Source organism: Malania oleifera, chromosome 10 (assembly GCF_029873635.1).
Source record: "Malania oleifera isolate guangnan ecotype guangnan chromosome 10, ASM2987363v1, whole genome shotgun sequence".
In the NCBI taxonomy this organism is placed as follows: Eukaryota; Viridiplantae; Streptophyta; class Magnoliopsida; order Santalales; family Ximeniaceae; genus Malania; species Malania oleifera.
In genome coordinates, this window is record NC_080426.1 from 83,036,700 (window position 1) to 83,055,990 (window position 19,291).

The 19,291-nt window shown below is 36.0% G+C and overlaps 1 protein-coding gene across 2 annotated transcripts in view; it reads left to right on the forward strand.

The window, feature by feature from the left end:
- Positions 1–768: 768 nt before the first annotated feature.
- LOC131166939 (uncharacterized) overlaps positions 769–19,291 on the forward strand; it is a 28,002-nt gene continuing 9,479 nt past the window's right edge. The window contains exons 1-3 of one of the 2 annotated variants that reach the window (XM_058125589.1): positions 769–1,115; positions 1,223–1,456; positions 10,584–11,843. In XM_058125589.1, the coding sequence (XP_057981572.1) occupies positions 850–1,115; positions 1,223–1,456; positions 10,584–11,843 (1,760 nt within the window). In that variant the 5' untranslated portion in view covers positions 769–849. The remainder of the gene's footprint in view (positions 1,116–1,222; positions 1,457–10,583; positions 11,844–19,291) is intronic. The other variant, XM_058125590.1, reaches the window with a different exon arrangement.

Genomic DNA, 19,291 nt, shown 5'->3' on the forward strand with positions numbered 1-19,291 from the left:
AAGTCAGTTGGGTTTATTTCCGTAATTTTTTCCCCACCCATACATATTTTTGTTTTTTCTTTTTTTTTTTCCTTAATAATTATGTAAAAAACTTGTGTTTAGTTCCTAACATAAAAAATACTTCTAATGGTATTTTTGGGAGTCTTATTCTTGGAAACAACATGTCTGTCTCATAGGAATATTTTTGTTTTGTTCGCATTGTAAGATTTCTGGAAATGTACATAGAATTCTCGTGTCAATATTCGCTTCAACATAGAAATCTTGGTAGAATGGTAGGTATTTTGAAAATATGACCATTATATCTCTAACATGTGCATTATAAATATATTAAGAACAATTATATTTTTTAACACGAAAATGTACTAAGAATATGCACTTGAGTGAATTTATTTCCTAAATTTTCAATAATTATAAATTTCAAATACTTAATAAATTGATTAACCGAAATATTGAGGATTATGTTGAATCTAAATATTGACTATTATATTAAATTTCATAAAATAAGGATATTTTTATTTAATAAATTACAAATATCAATTAAAATGTTAATTACCATAAATATCAAAACTTTTAATGGATATTTTAAATATTGTATTGTTGAAAAATATAATCAAGAATGTTTGATTAGTATTTTTACTTAATATTTTAAATATTTCTTAATATATTTGTTTGCCATTTTATATTTTCTAAGTAAAACTTTAACTATTTCCTAATTAAAAATTGATTAAATCTTTGTTAGAATTAGACATACTGAATTCTTTCATTTTGATAGACAACGGAAGTACTGAAAAACGAATCGGTGTAAATGGCCGCTCAGTAACCAACCGAAGAACAGGAGACCGAGAGAGAATGGAGAAGCGGAAGACGAGATGCAGCAAGAGAAAGAGGGAGTTGGGGTATTATACAGATACATGCCTCCTTCAAGGGGGCGACTATAACCTCGCCATCGTCTTTGGCGTGTTGCTGGCAGCCCTTTGTAACTTGCAGAAACAATCTCTTTTCCTAATTCAGAAATGCCTCAATCGGCTGCATCTCTCTCTGCTCTCCAATGCGGATCCCCCACAATCGATCTCGATTCCTATTCTGTCTTTGCTCCCTATCCTTCTCAAATCCAGGTAACTCACTCAAACACGCTCTGTGCGTAATCATTTTCCTCATGGTGCTTCCTCTTTTGTCCGACTGACGGTCCTGGTTATGTTGATTTCTTCAATTTTCTTCGTAGATGGTCTGAACTTGTGACGTGCACTGCCAAGATTATTGGGGCGGCCTCGCTTTTATCATTTGAGATGAATGAACAGATTGCTTCCGATGGTGAAATTATAAGGGGCTTAGTTTCAGCTTTAGCAAGCTCGAACAGAAGGATTTTGAGGGCTGCGTGTAGTGCTGTTCTTGATTTGTCCGCAACATCGATTGGACGGCAAGCATTGCTGGAATTTTCAGCTGTCGAGAATCTTATGTGAGTATATTAAGCTATTTATGGTCTTCAGTCAGTTTTTCCCCTTTTCTTCCTTATTGATTTTAAAGTAAAGGACACTAATCCTGGTAGAAAGATACTAACGAGATTTTTAAAACCTCATGGACCTCCTCTGAGGTTTCAAAATTTCTGTATACTTCTCTGACATTTAATATTTTGGGACAATTACACCCCTCAAAATTTTTGTCTTTTTTGCAAACATAAGTGAAGGTTAGTGTCTTTTTGACAAATCTCAAGAGAGTTTTGTAGAATTTTTGAAACATTAGGAGAGTCCCGACTTCTTTAAAACCTTAGGGGAGGTTAGAGTCTTAGGAGAGGTCAGTGTGACAGTGTCTTTTGCCCTTGATTTTAATATGTTAGTTGTGCAATTTTGCACATTTGACACATAATTTTGTATTCATAGGTTACATTGCAATATCTTCATTATAAATTGTTGTCATACCTACGTTGTTGAGTTGTGGCTCTTATTCAGATGGGTTATGTGCTTGAAGCTCTGTTGTAAGTGGGAAGTTTCATGCGAGGGCGAGGGAGTGCATCACAGGAGTGGGGAGTGTACATTGAGTTGGGGGGGGGGGGCGCAGTGTCATTATATGGTTGTATGAGCTTGTTTTGTTGCTATTTTGGAATAATGGATTGAAACTTGCATTTCCTTTGGCAAAATTTTATTTTTTTATTAAGAGGAATCTTTCTGGTTTCTTATTTAGTTTGAAGGGCCTTCCATTAGTGTATCCCATTTCCCCTCATTCATAATTGTATGGAAGCTTTTAGTAGGTTGATAGCGATGGTAGAGGTAAGAATATGATAAAAGGCTTCAGGGAGGGTGGAGAAGGTGAGGTTTAGGAAACTATATTAATGGTTGAAAACCTTCTTGTGTAACTATATATTATATAAATAAGGACTTCCTAGTTCTCATAGTTGTAGGCCATTTTCTTTTATCGTTTTCCTTTTTTATTTTGGGTGGAAACATCCACAAATTCAAACTACAAGGAAACCTAGCCATAAATTTGGGACTTGAGTTGGTGGGCATTCATTTATGCCCAAAAATGGAGGTGTTTGTTTAATGTCCATCTATCTCCCTTAAGACATTTAACAATAAGGGAAATGTGGGCTTGTTGAAAGCAATACAAGTTTGGGGCCAAGCCATCACCCACTCGAGCACATATTGAATCACGTTTTTCCAATTGTTGTCTTTTGAGCAATTGAAGTTGCCAAGGTGGCCCAGTCTTGGGCCCCTTGGTTGTAGGTATTCTGGAATTCATTTTATTTTGGTTAATCTCTTGGCGCTATTAACTAAGGTGACTTGGTCTTTCCTCAATTCTTATATTGATTATATTTTGGGCATTGATTCATATATTCTTGGACAAGACCATTGAAGAATCTTGGTTTGTTAAGAGTGACATAGTCTTCTTGGGCACCAAAGCTAATTGAGGTAACCTAAGCTCCTTAGTCCCTATAAATACATACATGCATACATACATTAGTCCTTATAAATACATACATACATACATACATACATACATACATATATACATGTACATATACGTATATATATCTGTGTGTGTGTGGGCACACACAACCCGAAGAAGACCAAGTCACCTTGACTAACCTAGGTTCTCCGATGGTCTTGAACCCAAAATATATGAATCAATGAACAAAAAATAATAGACATAAGAATTTAGGAAAGACCATGTCACCTTGGTTAATTGAGGTGCCCAAATGATTGACTATTGAGAATAACCAAATAAAATGAAATTCAAGGAGACCTAGCCACCTTGACTATTTGCCCAAATGGTCGTGTATTAAAAATAATAAAATTGAGATGAAGTAAAAAGTTGAAGGGACTTAGGCAACTAAGGTGCTGAGGACTAGACCACCTTGGCAAAACTAGGGTGCAAAGAGAGAGTTATATGGGGGTAGCTTGGTTTTGGATGATGAAATGACCTCCGTCCTTTGACTGTGATGAAGAGGTGGGACTGGTGTATGGTTAACTAGGAAATGGCCAGATGCATATTGTGGTTGCTAATGTGGCCCATGCACTCAAGCTGTTCATGCAATCATGTGGAAGCTGTTTCTAGAAATTAAAAAAAAAATAAAAATGTACGGACCTGTTTGGTCATTGAAGCTGACCTGTTCTTCGAGACAGCACATTTGACAATGAAACATTTTACAATGAAAGTTAAGTAGTCGTGACTACTTGGCTGCTCTCACAAGAAATCCTTGAGAAACATGATTTTGTATGTGCTCACTATGGTTGACGGCTTAGCCTTCAACCTGCATGCTTTTAATGGACCTACATTTCCCTTCTTGTAAAATGTCCCAACTAAAGCAGATGGATGCTCATTAATTTGGGTCCTAGATTATGGCCAAATTTCTTGTAGTTTGAATCAGTGGATGTTTCTACCAAAAAACACAAAACGAAAAAACAACAAACAAATGAAGATTTGATGGAATGAGTAGTTTTGCTAGACTGAACCACCTGGGTTTTTATGAAGCCATCCAGATGTAGGACAGAAACAGAACTTTAGAACAGAGAGAGAACTGAGAGAAGAGAAGCAGAGAGAAGAGAGAAGCAGAAATGAAGGAGAGGAGAATAGATGTTGCAGGGAGAATGCAGGAACAGAACAGGGAACAGCAAGAGAATGAAGAATAGAGAGAGGCAGAAGAGAATGGAATACAGAACAATGAAGAAGGGAAGAGGATGAAAGGAAGGAGAAGAATGATTGAAAGGAAAATGGGGGACTGAAAATGGAAGAATAGAGATTGTGGTGGGCTATGATACCAAATGATGCAGGACAGCATCATTGGAGTACAGCCAACACATCATATGGGAGAGATAGAGGAGAGGAGAGTGGAAGAAGAAGGAAGATGGATGAAGGAGATACCAGCGGAGGGAGGGGAGGGGAACCGCACGTTCACTTGATTTCAAATTCATCAAAAACTGCCTGCTACATGGCTTTCACGCACTATATATAAGAAGCCTATAATGCCAGAAATTACACGTATACCAAAAACCTTTAAAATACGCAAATATTACAAGCAAGGATCCAAATACACATAATCCTATACTAATTAAATTAAACACACAATAAACTATTAACTAAACCCAACAATCCCTTGACCCAATTCCACACTCCAGCAGAAGATCACCCAGCCTTTGGCCTTCCAAAATGCTTAACTTCCTGTGTTTTTTTAATCACACCAACACTACAACTGAACTTTCTACCCACTGATCTACCCTTGCCAAATCTCATCGCTGGAAAGTTGCTGCCCGTGACTCATGCACCTCATGCACTGTCAACAGGTGTGTGCGAACTTTTTCCCCTGTTCTTCAACTTCCAAAACCCTAAAATATTGCTTTCAGCCTCTGTATTTTGAATTTATCCTACAAGAAAAAGAAAATCAGCAATTTTGTGAAGTTATTTTGATGGAAAGGTTGATTAAGTTTGGTACACATTTCAAGGTCTCCATCACTACAACCAGAATCAGATTTTGCTGCATTATAAACAAGGTTCCTTGCATCACTTGAGCACCTGCTTTTGAGGAGTCCAACTTCATTGCTTCTTATTTATGATCCTCCAACATTTCCAATTGGGGGAGATTGGACCGGTAGATCTTTGTTGGACACTAATTCAAAAGATTGAGTCAAGGGACTGATGGGTTTAATAAATAGTTTATTGTGTGTGAGTTTAATTATTATAGGATTATGGATAGTTGGGGGCTTTTTTGTAATATTTGTATATTTTAAGGGTGTGTTTGTAATTTCATGCATCTTTAGGGGTATATGTGTAATTTTTTGTATCATAGTTTTATTATAGTTAGAGTGCAAAAGCCATGTGGTAGGTGAATTTTGATGAATTTGAATTGAAGTGAATATGTGATCCCCCCCCTAATGTCCATCCATCTCTTTCTTCTTTCTTCTTCTTCTTCTTCTTCCACTCTCCTGTCCTCTCTCTCTACCAAATTGCGTGTTGGCTGTAATACCATGATGCATGATGCTGTCCTGGATCATGGTCCCATTTAATTTGGCAAGACATCATGTTGTCCACCTTAGAACATGGCGACCCATGCAAAGACTCAGCTGCTCATGATAAAACTCCATGAAAATTTTGGCATGAGTAGCTTGGCTCTTGAAGCTGATAAACTCTTATAACCGAGCATCCTTTTTTGTTTGATTAAATGAGGTGCTCGGTATTTGAGGTCTATTTGCTCCCTTGAACCGACTAGATCATTGATAAAAGTAAAAACAAGAATTTAATTGACTTTATTGGATATTGATTCGTGGGCGAGCAGACCAACTCAATTTAGTTAGTATCAAATGGATGTGAAATGGCACATCAGGTTATAAAATGCTTGGCTGGAGCAGGAATGGAGTTCATAAATATGATAGGATGCATCGATTAAAATTTATTACACAACCTCTCTCATTTTAAAAACATGTGATGCATTACCTTTTCTTCTTGGTTGTTAGACTAGCTATGGCTATGTGTTACTATCTTCCCACTAGGTTGTCCTTTGAAGATAGTTGTGCTCTCCTGCAATGGGTTCCTCTTTATTTCCTTGGTGAGAATACTTCATCTCCTTAGAGAACTTGGTGAGGTGCCTCTATTAGATTAGTGCCCATATCTTATTCCTCAAATGGACGCACTTGTGGTATTGCCTTCTTGGTCTTGGTAAAAATGGCAGGCAGTACTTGGGTTGGTTCATTGTGTTAGAGGGGGGCCATTAGTGGTCCCAACCACTTGGCATAATTTTTTCTTTGATTTTCATCAAGATATAGCCATGAGTAGTATTCAGTTGTGTACAATGCTGATATTTATATATGGATTTGGAATTCTTGACTTGACATTTGGTATCACTTCATTTCTACAACAACAACAACAACGACAACAACCACAACCAAGCCGTGAGTCGCACTAGGTAGGGCCAACAGTCACCTATTTGCCAATTTAGACAATCTTGGACAATATCCTTTGAAAATTTGAGGGCAATTAAATCCTTACTCTCTCATTTCTTGTTATTTTAGAGATTTTCCAATCATAGTAGGTGTACATCAAGGTTCTACTTTGAGTCTTTATCTTTTTATTTTAGTAATTGATGAACTACTTAGGAATATCCAAAATGAGATCCTTTGGTGAATGCTTTTTGCAAATGATATCATGTTGATTGATGATAGTATAAGCGAAGTGAAATCTAAGCTAGAACTTTGGAGAGACATTTTAGAGTCTAAAGGGTTTAGGATAAGTAGGAATAAGAAAAAAAATATGAAATGTAAATTATGTAATTTCAGCAATCTAAGGAATAGCAATAGAGAGAAGATTAAATTTGATAGTCAAGAGATTAATAGCACTGATAGATTTAGATATCTTGGATATATTATGCAAGCTGAAGGGGAAATTGAAGATGATGTAGTAAATAGAATTAAAACAGGTTGGGTAAAATGGAGGAGTGCGTTAGGTGTGTTGTGTGATCGTAGAATACCCTTAAAATTAAAAGGAAAGTTTTATAAGACGATTATAAGGCTAGCTATGCTTTATGGTTCATAATGTTGGGCAACTAAGAAACAACATGTACAAAAAATAAAAGTTGTTGAGATGCGAATGTTAAGGTGGATGAGTGGTTTAACATTAGAAAATAAAGTAGGAAATGAACATATACGTAGTAATTTACGCATAGCACTAGTTGAAAACAAGATAAGGGAGGGACGACTTAGATGGTTTGGGCATTTGAAACGTAGATCTAGTAGAGCACTTGCGGGGAAGAGTGAGTTAGTTATTGTTTTTGGCATGAAAATGGGTAAGAGTAGGCCTAAAATAACTTGAAATGAGGTAGTGAGGAAGGATTTACAGCCCATAATCTAATAGAGGAAAGCACTCTTGATTGGGTGAATTGGCGAAGAGGATTCATGTAGCTGATCCCACCTAGTGTGACTTAAGGCTTTGTTGTTGTGGTTGTTGTTTTGTGTCTACCACTCTACCCTACCCTTGCACTGTTTGACCTATGATTTAGGTTCCCAAACCATCTCAATTGCCACTCTAATATATTCTTCCACACATTTTATGTCCAACTTACCACGACTGTGTTCACTAGTATCCTCTAGCGCTTATTGGCATTTGCTGGTCCCTGCTTTCCTTTCTTTTTAGCATCATCTTGTTGGGATTTATATATTTCTAAACCTGGATCATTAGCTCTTCCATATTTTCCAGGGTTTTCTTACCCAGAGACACCATCAACTCATTGGGCCGAAGCTTGGTGGTTAGGCTGCCGAGGCCACCTATGGCCCACACTTTTGATATTTAGGGTTGTGTTAGTGGAGTGACACATAAAATATTTAAGCATTTCCTTTCCCCCTATACCATACTTATCAAGTGGCTTGATGTTTTTTCAATGTGTAATTGTTGACGAAGTGGCTAGCAAAGTCTTTCTCCATGAAGGACCTGATGGAAGTGTGGTCTTCAAGCCTTGATATCATGATCAAGCAGCACCTTTGAGCATGTCGATAAAGGCAGGACACATTATGGAACCAACACCCCCTTGGACCTTTGAAAGTGTCTGAGTGATTAATGGAGTTAGACATGCTTTTGTACTTGTCTAGTTGCGGCATCTTGAATTTGTTGGCAAGTGGCATGTTAAGGGTAAATGGCGGGTTCAATCTCTTCATTAAGCTTATGATTTCTTGCAATTTCTCTCTTGTACCTCTTTCATCATCTATTCAAACTATTTGTCTATCTTTTGAACTTTTCTTTTAAGGGCTAGAGAGTGATGTGCCTCGTGCTAGTGCTTCGTCCTTTTCAATGCAGCCTCTCCTGTCTTATTCCATCATAGTTTGGTGAGTTAGGATACTTCGAATTAGTTCTAGGTGTTGGGGGTTTTCATGTTTGATGTTGCACACTGCCTCTTTTGATTGAATTGCTAGGGGATATTGCCTAATGGTCTCAATCCTCTGTTAGAAGGCAATGAACTATTCCATGGAGACTTGTCCTTTGTGAGTGTTTCGTGTCATTGGAGTACCATCCTTAGGACTGGAAGGCCCTTTGGGGTACTCTTTGATGCTCAAGGCATACCAAGTGCAGGGGACAAATAAGAAAGACAAGAACTAAGCAATAGGAATGCCTACCTCTATTCCTTGCAACTAGCACTATACATCCTATAGAGACCTCATAGGGTTGGATGCCATGAGCTTATAAAAAATTGTTGTTTTCATCAAAATAAGAATGTTTCAAGGATTAATAGGCCTTTAGATGACGTGTTACCCTTTAACTTTTTCTCGTAGTGGATGTTATGCCATGTGTCCACAAGTTTATTTTCACCCCCATCACATATCTTCCAAACTTAGTCTTCACTCAGTCATGTTAGAGTAAAGTTATGTTCGAAGGTTCCAATCCCACTTCTACCTTCATCTTGTTTGTCCAAGGATCATCCCCATTGTTAATTTTGCTGATGTAATTACAAATACCATGTTTTTATCTCCCTCTTTATCGAACTCTATTCGGATTTTTGCCCCTAAATTATCCCCCCAATTCGTCAATCTTACTAAACTCTGTTTTTTGAGATCGCAACAAGTTCTCCTCTTTTGTCAGCTCTCTGTTCTTCTCCACTTTGTGCTGTCTGCAAATGCGCTCAAGGCCTTGGCCTATTTACCAAACGACTCTTTGTTCCACCTTTTCATGTTCTCTTTTGACATTTTCCAACTTTTTGACTAACACCCCACTTGGACTGTCCACCAAAAATGAACCATTCTTCTAGGCTGTACCTTCCCTTTGATGTCATCCACTTACAAGTTACAACCACATGTTTTCAAACTTAGAAAGTGGTAGGGGTCTGTTCAATATGGTTTATAGAAGCACAGTTAGGATCACAGTCAGCCTATGCTCATCCGTCTTCCCTACCTGCTGAGAGAATAAAACATCAGTGCTGATAGATATAGATTGAATTGATTTCCCATCTTGAGTGTGCCTAAGGATATTGAATTAAACTGATTTTTTAGTGCAATTTCTTCAAATTCAAAGGGTTTGCTAGAAATAAATTCAGCTATTATTTGCTTTGATGCATGGGAACTTATTTAAACATCATTTGTATGGTTACACACCTCATGGAAGTATTGCTGTATGAGTAAATTTTTTAAAAGAAACTATATTTCCTCTGAACTGTAGAAGTCTGACAACTTAAATCTCTATTAGTAGGGGAATTTTAAAATAAAAAGTAGAAATAAAATCACGTAGTGGAGTTTATTTGTTTGTGAACGTATCTACCATCTGAAGTAGATTATATGATGCAAATTGTGTGTGTGTAAATTAACCAACACAAAAGGAAACTTTCTAAAGTAAAGTTGTAAAAAGTTGAGGGCATGAAATGCAACATTACATACATTTGGGCGGTTGTATTCTGTTTAAGTTACTCAAATATGTGTATGCATATATACTTGAATTATATATGCCTTTGTACATTTGTACACAAGTGATCTAGTGTGTGCTAGACATATTGTCTATAAATTGTGCACTTTCATCACCCTGAATGGGCAAACTTCTGTTTAAGTTACTCTGATATGTCTATGCATATATACTTGTGTTACATATGCATTTGTACATTTGTACACAAGTAATCTAGTGTGTGCTACACATATTGTCTATAAATTGTGCACTTGCATCCCCCTGAATGGTCAACCTTGTTGTCCAAGCAGTGAGGAAAAGGTGGCAGTCTTTGGTTCATTTTACATACTTACATGTGTGTGCGTGTCTATGTGCACATAAATAAACAAAAATGAATGCATGTAATAGTTAATGACAACTTATTTTTATTCAACTTGTATTAAAGAATGAGATATCTAGAGAGTAGACTTGACATTGGTATCATTTGTTTCACTAAATTAGAGGCTCACAGTCTCATAATTATTCTAGAGTCCAGATATGTTCTTTATAAATGAATTTACAGGAGCTAATTTTCCTGAAAAGATGCTCATATATGAACTATTCTTCTATTTTATTTTCTCAACTTAATAATTGTTATTATTATTATTATTATTGTTATTATATATATATAGATTCATTGCATTACTGGTAGTGAATCAGTCATGTTGCTTTCACTTGGTACAATTTGACTTAAAAACCATTAGGTTTGGTTACCTTCAGGTTCCTAAATCTTCAAACACATTGGTTTTCCTACATGCTATGGGCAAGGGGAGTGATACCTGTCCTGGAATAGGGTTCAAGGATGATGAACTTCCATTATTACTTCTTGATGCAGGAATCACTCTCATTAATACCTGCAGTATTATGCAGCTGGAAAAGATCCCGAGGAAACTGTCTGAGGCTTTTTTAGTTTATTTGAAGGATCTTTGGGAAAAGGTGCATAAGCAAGTGTTGCGTAGGAAGATTTTGAAGTACAAGAAAGGAACATATTTTTATTTAAGCACTATCAGAACAAATGATCTGGCAGAAAGCATATTTAGGCTTTCCATTAATGAGGGTCAATTTACTACACATTTCCTTTGTGAACAAGTTAAAAGAAGCATATTTGGTTCAAGTGAGCCTAGTTTTGAAAATTTCATGTTAAACCATTGGGAGGTATCACCCTATCTAAGAAGGGGATTTTCAAAGGCTAATGATCATGATGATATTTTCAGTTCAGTTTTACAATCCCTGAACTTGGGGGGAAGTTTCTCTTCTTCAGTTTCTTCTATCCTTCGGAGCCTGGTTTCTTGTCCGCCTATCGCTTCAGATGAATTAGACATCTGTGGTTTCCTGAAGGAGGTGAGACATAAATTGGGTTGTCCAATAACTTACCAGCAGGACATAAGGGTTCTTAAAACTGAGAGGCACTTGAAAAGAGAGGTTCATTTCTTTCCAGAGAGTTCAAGCTGTGGCTGCATCAAGGCTCATGTTTTCCACACAGATGATATTTTAAAATGCGAAGGTGCATACAATGAAGGCTACACAATTGCTCTCCGTGGCATGGAATTCCGCTTTAAGAGTATTGCCACAGCTGCAGATGGCTTAGCATCCCTGTTTGGTCAACCATCAGTAGGCGCCAATTTGTACATGACACCTCCTAATTCCCAGGGTTTGGCTTGTCACTATGATGACCATTGTGTGTTTGTATGCCAACTTCTTGGAACTAAGAAATGGAGAATTTTTTCTCAGCCAGCTGTCCAGTTACCTCGCTTGTATGAACCTCTTGATAACCTACATGGTTTAGAGGTTGAATGTTCAACAGCTGGGTCCAGAGAGTTTTTGCTTAGGGAAGGTGATGTTTTGTATATTCCTAGAGGATTTCCCCACGAGGCTTGTACAGTTGCAGATAAGATTGGCATCAATGGGGCTTGTGGTTTTTCCTTACACCTGACGCTCAGTATTGAGATTGAGCCCCCATTTGAGTAAGTAATTTTTTAAAAAATGTTTTCTCTTATTTCTTGATGGATTAAATTTTTGTGATTTAATAATCCAGCATAAAATTCGTATTTCTTTCGTGGGGTAAACAAGGTAGAGCTACTCATATTGGAAATTATTGGTTTTGTTTGATATGAAAATGACCTCTAAAAGTGCTGGTTTCCATGGATAATAATATTGATGGTCATTACCTCATTTTGTTTGTGTCAGTCAGGGTCCTTTGAGAAGGGGTGGGGTGTTGGCTGGGTTCATTTGGACAAAGATCTCGAATTTTCTTTTATCACTTGCATGAAGTTGTCATTGTTGAGATTTTAACTTTGTACTTAGAAGCCCAAAATTTTTACCCTGTCCTAATTTATTGGGAAATAATTTTTTTTTTCTAGTTAGTTTCTTGATAAATAAATAATAATTCAGATTTATTTAATTACTAAAATTATTGTCTCTTGTTCTCACTGAAGCATACTTCATGGTTCTTCTCATTGTATGAGCTACAGTTTTAATTGGTCATCTAGCTCTGATCATATGCCTATCTATTTTACTAACTGCTATCTTACTGACATTGTCCAGGCCATTGATCCATTGAAAGTACTATTTATTTGATTGCATGTCTTTCAAGTTTCAAGCTATGGGTTGGGGTGCTTGTAATGTGTGGGTTGGACCAGGAACAGTGGTGGGGCCCAGGATTTGTGACTTGGGAGGCAAGACTAAAATCAATAAAAAAAATTATAATGTCCATATTCATACTTCCCTTGCACTTACTTTGTAATTTCATGAGTTTATGGTTCGGTTGTTATTTGAAGCTAAGGCATAAAATTTGTATTATAAAAATTTTAGTTTTTAACTTATTAAAATATCATATGATTATGAATGATAAACTAACTTATATAGATTTATAATACTATTTTATCTATATGATAAAAAATCTTACATATATTTGTAATACTATTTTATCTATTTAGTATTTACATGTGCTTATTTTTCTTTTTTCAACATTTTGGGAGACATTCTTGTAGCTAAGACATGAACAAAGTACTGAAATAAATTTCTTTGACTTAAAAAATTTAAATATAAAATAAAACTGTATGAAATTAAAAATTAACCAAAAACAATCCTTTATAACTGTAGGAGACCAAATGATGTATTCGTACTGTAAAATTTATGCAAAAAAATAAAACAAAATTATGAGGGTTGAATTAAGTAGAAATTACAATAAAAATACCTATGTAGGAACTAGCTGCATATGTTCTGTAGGAAATAAAATGAAGGAAATTTATCAGGAAAGGATGGGATGATTTTTTCCATTGTGAAATTTCAAGTGGGGAATGGGGCCAACATTTACTTTTGGCACAATGTTTGGCATGACAACAGGAGCCTTAGAGCTATCTTTCCTTGCATTTATAGTTTGGCTTGTGAGAAGGATGCACTCATTAGCCATCATCTGATCAGGGAATTTTTTGGAATATTCCTTTTACTAGGAATGTGGTAGATTGGGAACTACATGCACTTTCTTGACTTTTACAGCAATCTCTATAATTTAAACATCCCCAATGAGCCAAAATGGGCTTTGGACAAAAATGACGTATTCACTGTCAATTCTTTCTATATGAAGCTCTCTCAGATGAGAATAAATTGCAACAACTCCCCTTGGATTCATATTTGGAAGACAGCAGCCCCTTCAAAGGTTGACTTCTTTATTTGGGACTCTATACATGGAAAAATTCTAACCTTTGACAATCTACAAAAAAGGGGGCTAGCAGTAATATAGATGTTTTCTTTGTATGGCTGATGCAGAATCAGTCAACCATATCCTTCTCCTCTGCCCCTGGACAAGAAATATGTGGAACATGGCTTTGTCCTTGATTGGATATCAGTGGTTTATTGCAAATTCCATGAGAGGGGATATTGGGCTTGGAAAGGCATTAGAACCATTAAGGAGAAGCAAAAGGCTTTTAATCCCATTTCTCGTCATCTTTTGCTTCAGAGATTTAATTACTCTGCTTCAGATTTGCAATGAGCAGTGGATTACCGATGTTTCCAGCTGGCATTGGGCAAACTGTGAGTGATCATCATGTAATTCTTGATGTTTGTCACTCTTTAGAGTGGATGAATTGCTGTACCTCGGGTTGGCATACCCTTGATACCCAGGTACTAAAAGTTTCTCTTTGTTGATAAAAATAAATAAATAAATAAAGGAAATTCATCAGAAGAGAAATACTTGGAATAAACATGTTATCAAAAAATTGTTTTGTTGAAATGTTAAAGCCAATTTCTTAAACCCAATCTTTCTCGAAAAAGAAAAATATATTATTATATATTTAAATATAACTTCGCCTGTGATGCATTTAATGTCCTAATTTTTTCACACACAGCCAGTCCCAATAGCCAACGTAAAATTTGTTAGGTCACTATGATATGAATCCTTATCGAATATTTTGCTGGGGCATCCCCTATGAGCGACGCGTTGCACTTGAACCACCCGGGTGTAGCAAAAAGTGGGCGAGGGTGGGTTAGGTCGTCGCCCTGAAGCGACGTGCCGTGTTGGTGCCCAGGTATGGTGTCAAATATGTGAGGGTTCCTGCATCATTCTGGACGTGGGCTGATAAAGGCGTTAGTTCAGGAAACTAGGATTAGATTAGCAACTTGGAATATAGGGACACTTACGGGTAAAAACATGGAAATTGTGGATACAATGATCAGAAGAAGAATTAATATAATTTGCCTTCAAGAAACTAAGTGGGTGGGGGAGAAAGCTAGAGAAATTGATAAATTAGGATTTAAACTTTGATACACTGGAAAAGAAAAATATAAGAATGGAGTAGGCATTATTATAGACAAAAACTTAAGAGATAGCGTTGTGGATGTAACTAGGGTAGGGGATAAAATTATAAAAATCAAGATGGTATTAGGACAAGAGATAATAAATATCATTAGTGCTTATGCTCCTTAAGTCGACTTAGCAGAAAATCTTAAGAGACAATTTTGGGAAGATATGAATAGTATTATACAAGGCATACCAGGTACTGAGAAAAAATTTATAGGAGAAGATCTAAATGGACACGTTGGAAGAGATAATAAAAATTATGAGAGGATACATAGAGGATATGGATATGGAGACGAAAATGAGTTTGGGGAGATGATCTTAGACTTTGCTATGTCATGTGATTTTAGTATAATGAATACTTGCTTTAAGAAAAGAGAAGAACATTTAATAACCTTTAAAAGTGGACAAAATAAAAGTCAAATAGACTTTTTTTTTTTAACTAGGAGGGTAGATCGTTTATCATGTAAGGATTGTAAAGTTATTCCAGGTGAATGCCTAACCACACAACATAGAGTCTTAGTGTTAGATACATGTATTAAACAATGGAAGAAAAAGGATAAAATAAACCAGTGTAAGAGAATTAGATGGTGGAACCTAAAAAGAGAAAATATAATAAAATTTAAAGATAAAATGATCAAAGATGGGGATTGGACCATAGAGGATGGGATAGATACAAATACTCTTTGGAATAGATTAGCTAACTCTATTAAAAAGATAGCAAAAGAGATTTTAGGTGAATCATGGGGAAGATTCTCGAATAGCAAAGAGAGTTAGTGGTGGGATAAAGATGTACAAAAAATCATAAAGACAAAAACAATTTGGTATAAAATGTGGCAAAAATGTAGAAATAGAGATAACTTTAAAAATATAAGGATGCAAGAAAAGCCGTTAGTGAAGCTAAATATTAAGGCCGTACCTAGTGCACAAGGCTCCCACTTTGAGTGGGGTCTGGGAGATGTGGATGTCGGCAAGCCTTACCCCCATTTTTGGAGAGGCCGCTCCCAAGTCTTGAACCCGAGACCACCTGTACTGAGGCGGAGGCACTTGCCATCACACCAAGGCACGACCTCTAGTGAAGCTAAATATAGATCATTTAATAGTTTGTATGATAGATTAGGTACAAAAGAAGGGGAAAGAGATATATTTAAACTTGCTAAAGTTAGAGAAAGGAAGAGCAAGGACTTAGGAAATGTAAAATGTATAAAAAGTGAGGATGATATTGTTTTGGTTAAGGACGAAGACATTAAAGAAAGATGACGAAGTTACTTTAGTAAGTTGTTTAATGAAAATAAAATAGAAGACTTAAACTTAGAATTGTCAGATGAGGAAAAAACTAAAAATATAAGATTTATTTGCAAAATTAGAATTAACAAAGTTAAGTTTGCACTAAAAAAGATGAAAAATGGGTAAGCTGTGAGACTCAGATAACATCCCAATTGAAGTTTGGAAATGCTTAGGTGATAACGAAATTATATGGTTAATTAATTTATTTAATACAATTGTAAAAACTAAGAAAATGCTCGATGAATGGAGGAAAAACACTTTAATACCTATATACAAAAATAAAGGAGATATTCAAAATTGTAATAACTATTGTGGAATTAAACTTATGAGTCATACGATGAAACTATGGGAAAAGGTAGTTGAACAAAGGGTAAGGTTAGAAACGAAGATCTTAGAAAATCAATTTGGTTTTATGCCTAGGAGATCTACCACAAAAGCTATTTATCTTTTAGGAAGATTAATGGAAAAGTTTAAGGAAAAGAAAAGGGACTTGCATATGATATTTATTGACCTTGAGAAAGCATATGATAGGATACCTAGGGAAGTTCTATGGTGGGTTTTTGAAAAAAAGGGTGTATGGAGTAGGTATTCCGATGTCATTAAGGATATGTACGATGGAGTAATGACTAGTGTAAGGACTATAGATGGAGAAACTAGAGAATTTCCAATCACCACAGGTGTACATCAAGGATTTGCTTTGAGTCCTTATCCTTTTGCTTTAGTGATGAACCAATTGACTAAAAATATTCAAAAGGGGGTTCCATGGTGTTTGTTGTTTGCAGACGATATTGTATTAATTGACGAAATTAGGGATGGAGTAGACGCTAAGTTAGAATTATGGAGAGAAGCTTTGGAATCTAGAGGTTTTAGGATAAGTAGAGATAATACAGAATATATGAAATGTAATTTTAGTAATGATAGGAGGAATATTGGAGACAAAGTTAAACTTGATGATGAAGAAATAAATAGCACTTGTAGATTTCGATACCTTGGATCTATTATGCAAGCTGAAGGAGAAATTGAAGATGATGTAATGCATAGAGTTAAAGCAGGTTAGGTAAAATGGAGAAGTGCTTCAAGTGTGCTTTGTGATCGTAGAATACCCTTAAAATTGAAAGGGAAGTTTTATAGGACAGCTATAAGACTAGTTATGTTATATGGATCGGCATGTTGGGCGACAAAGAAACATAATATCCAAAAAGTAAAAGTTGCCGAGATGAGAATGCTTAGATGGATGAGTGGTATAACATTGAAAGATAAATTAAGGAATAAACATATTTGTGGTAAGTTAGGTGTAGCTCCTATAGAAGATAAGGGGGGGACGATTGAGATGGTATGGACACTTGCAACGTAGGCTGCATAGTGCACTTGTGAGGAAGAGTGACTTAGTTACTGTGGGGGGCAGTAGAAGGGTTAGGGGTAGACCTAAAATTACTTGGGAGGAGATAGTAAAGATTTAATATCCTTGAATCTATCAAAAGAAATGGTCCATGATCACATAAATTGGCGGAAATAATTCATATAGCCGACCTCACTTAGTGGGACTAAGGCTTGGTTTTGTTGTTGTTATATATATTTAAATATTGTTTCATCACAGTATCATTATAGCATTTTGTGAAGAAATTAGTTGAACTGTTAGGGCTTGGGTGAAGGTGAAGTGAGAGCAAATTGTGATTTTGAGGTTTGTGAGGAGGTTGGGTTTCAATGTCTAATGCAAGAGAAAAGAAGAGACTTTTCTTACAGACTTACCCTATAACCTAGTAGAAGATTATTTTGTTCTCTAGGGGCCACCAAAACACTTGATGATGGCAAGCCTCATCTTCAAAACTTAGGATGAATATGTAGGGGTTTGGGAAGGGGATCCTATTGTCAACCCAAGGATATTTGGCCTCCCAATTGATGAAAAATATGTAAGAAAAAGGTTGGGGGATCGAGAGAGAGGGGGGGGGGGGGGAGGGGATGGTTTGGTGTTGCATGGAGGGCAATTATTATCATGGAATTAACTTTCCATGAAATTGACAAAATTTCCATTGAAACTTCTGCTTTCCACCACCCTTGAAATCAAAATGACAGTCAATATTCGTCTTATAGATATGAATAATCTGAAATTTATTAAAATCTTGAAATTTCAGAGAAATTTTGAGCAAATTGCCTACAGACTAAAATCTCATTGAAATCGAAATTTGAGATTCAAAATTAAAATGAAATTTCCTATCTTCTATTTCATTGGTAATAAGGACTATTAGAAGTTGGATATGAATAATAACTTTTGACTTCTGAATTTTTATTCAAAACCGAATTTGTATATTAGCTGTAGCAGTTTTATTCAATGTAGTTGAATTTTCATATTACTAATATTTAAGTGATTTGGAATTTCATTTATATTAATTGAATATGTTTAATATGGTTATTGTATTACAGATATTGCACCTTGTCTACCAGTACACCCTGTACTTCTCATTGATGTATTTATTTACAATACTTAGTTCTAAATCTTCTATTATTTTGTCTACTAACAGTTTCCAAAGTTACATAAAAAAATTCCATGCTTTACTGTGTAATTCCATCATTTTTAAAAATTGAGATCCAAATTGATATTGACATTGAAATTCCCGTTGAAATTTTTGTACTTCTGAAGCCTCAAAATTTTTGTAGGAATCAAAATTCAAAACCTTGGTTCTGACTGGCTTTGATCTCATTCACTAATTCGGAATTGAGTTAGTACTTCACAGTTAATTTCATCAAAGAACTTGACACTAATGTTGACTTCTTGAAGATTTTTACGGAGGTGGAAGCCGAATTGTGTTTGTTTGCAGGAAACTAAATTGGAGGATATTTTTCAAAATGTCATTCCTTCTATTTGGAGGGTCAGAACGGTGGATTGGGTTTCCTTAGCAGCTGATGGCACATCAGGGGGATATTGTCATTATTTGGACCTTATATAGTTTGGAAAATTGGAAGTCATGGTGGAGATTTTTTCAAATTCTTGCTTATTTAAAGAAGAGGAAAATAAGACTAAGCTGGTCTTATGGGGTTCTATGGTCCTGTGGATGATGGAACCAGAAAAGATATTTGGATAGAGTTGAATGAAGTGAGATAGAAATTGGATTCCCTTGGTGCATTAGGTGGGACTTCATCACAGTCAGGTTTCAAGCTGAAAGGGGGATCTAGCAAAGCCACTGCAGCCATGATGGAGTTCTCCTGTTTCATTGATGTCTGGTGCTTAATTGACTTGCTCGTGCTGGTAGGAAATTTTCGCATAGTCAAACTACAATGAGATTGCTATCTGGTATAAAATCGACAAGTTTTTGATCTCTTCAGAGTGGGAGG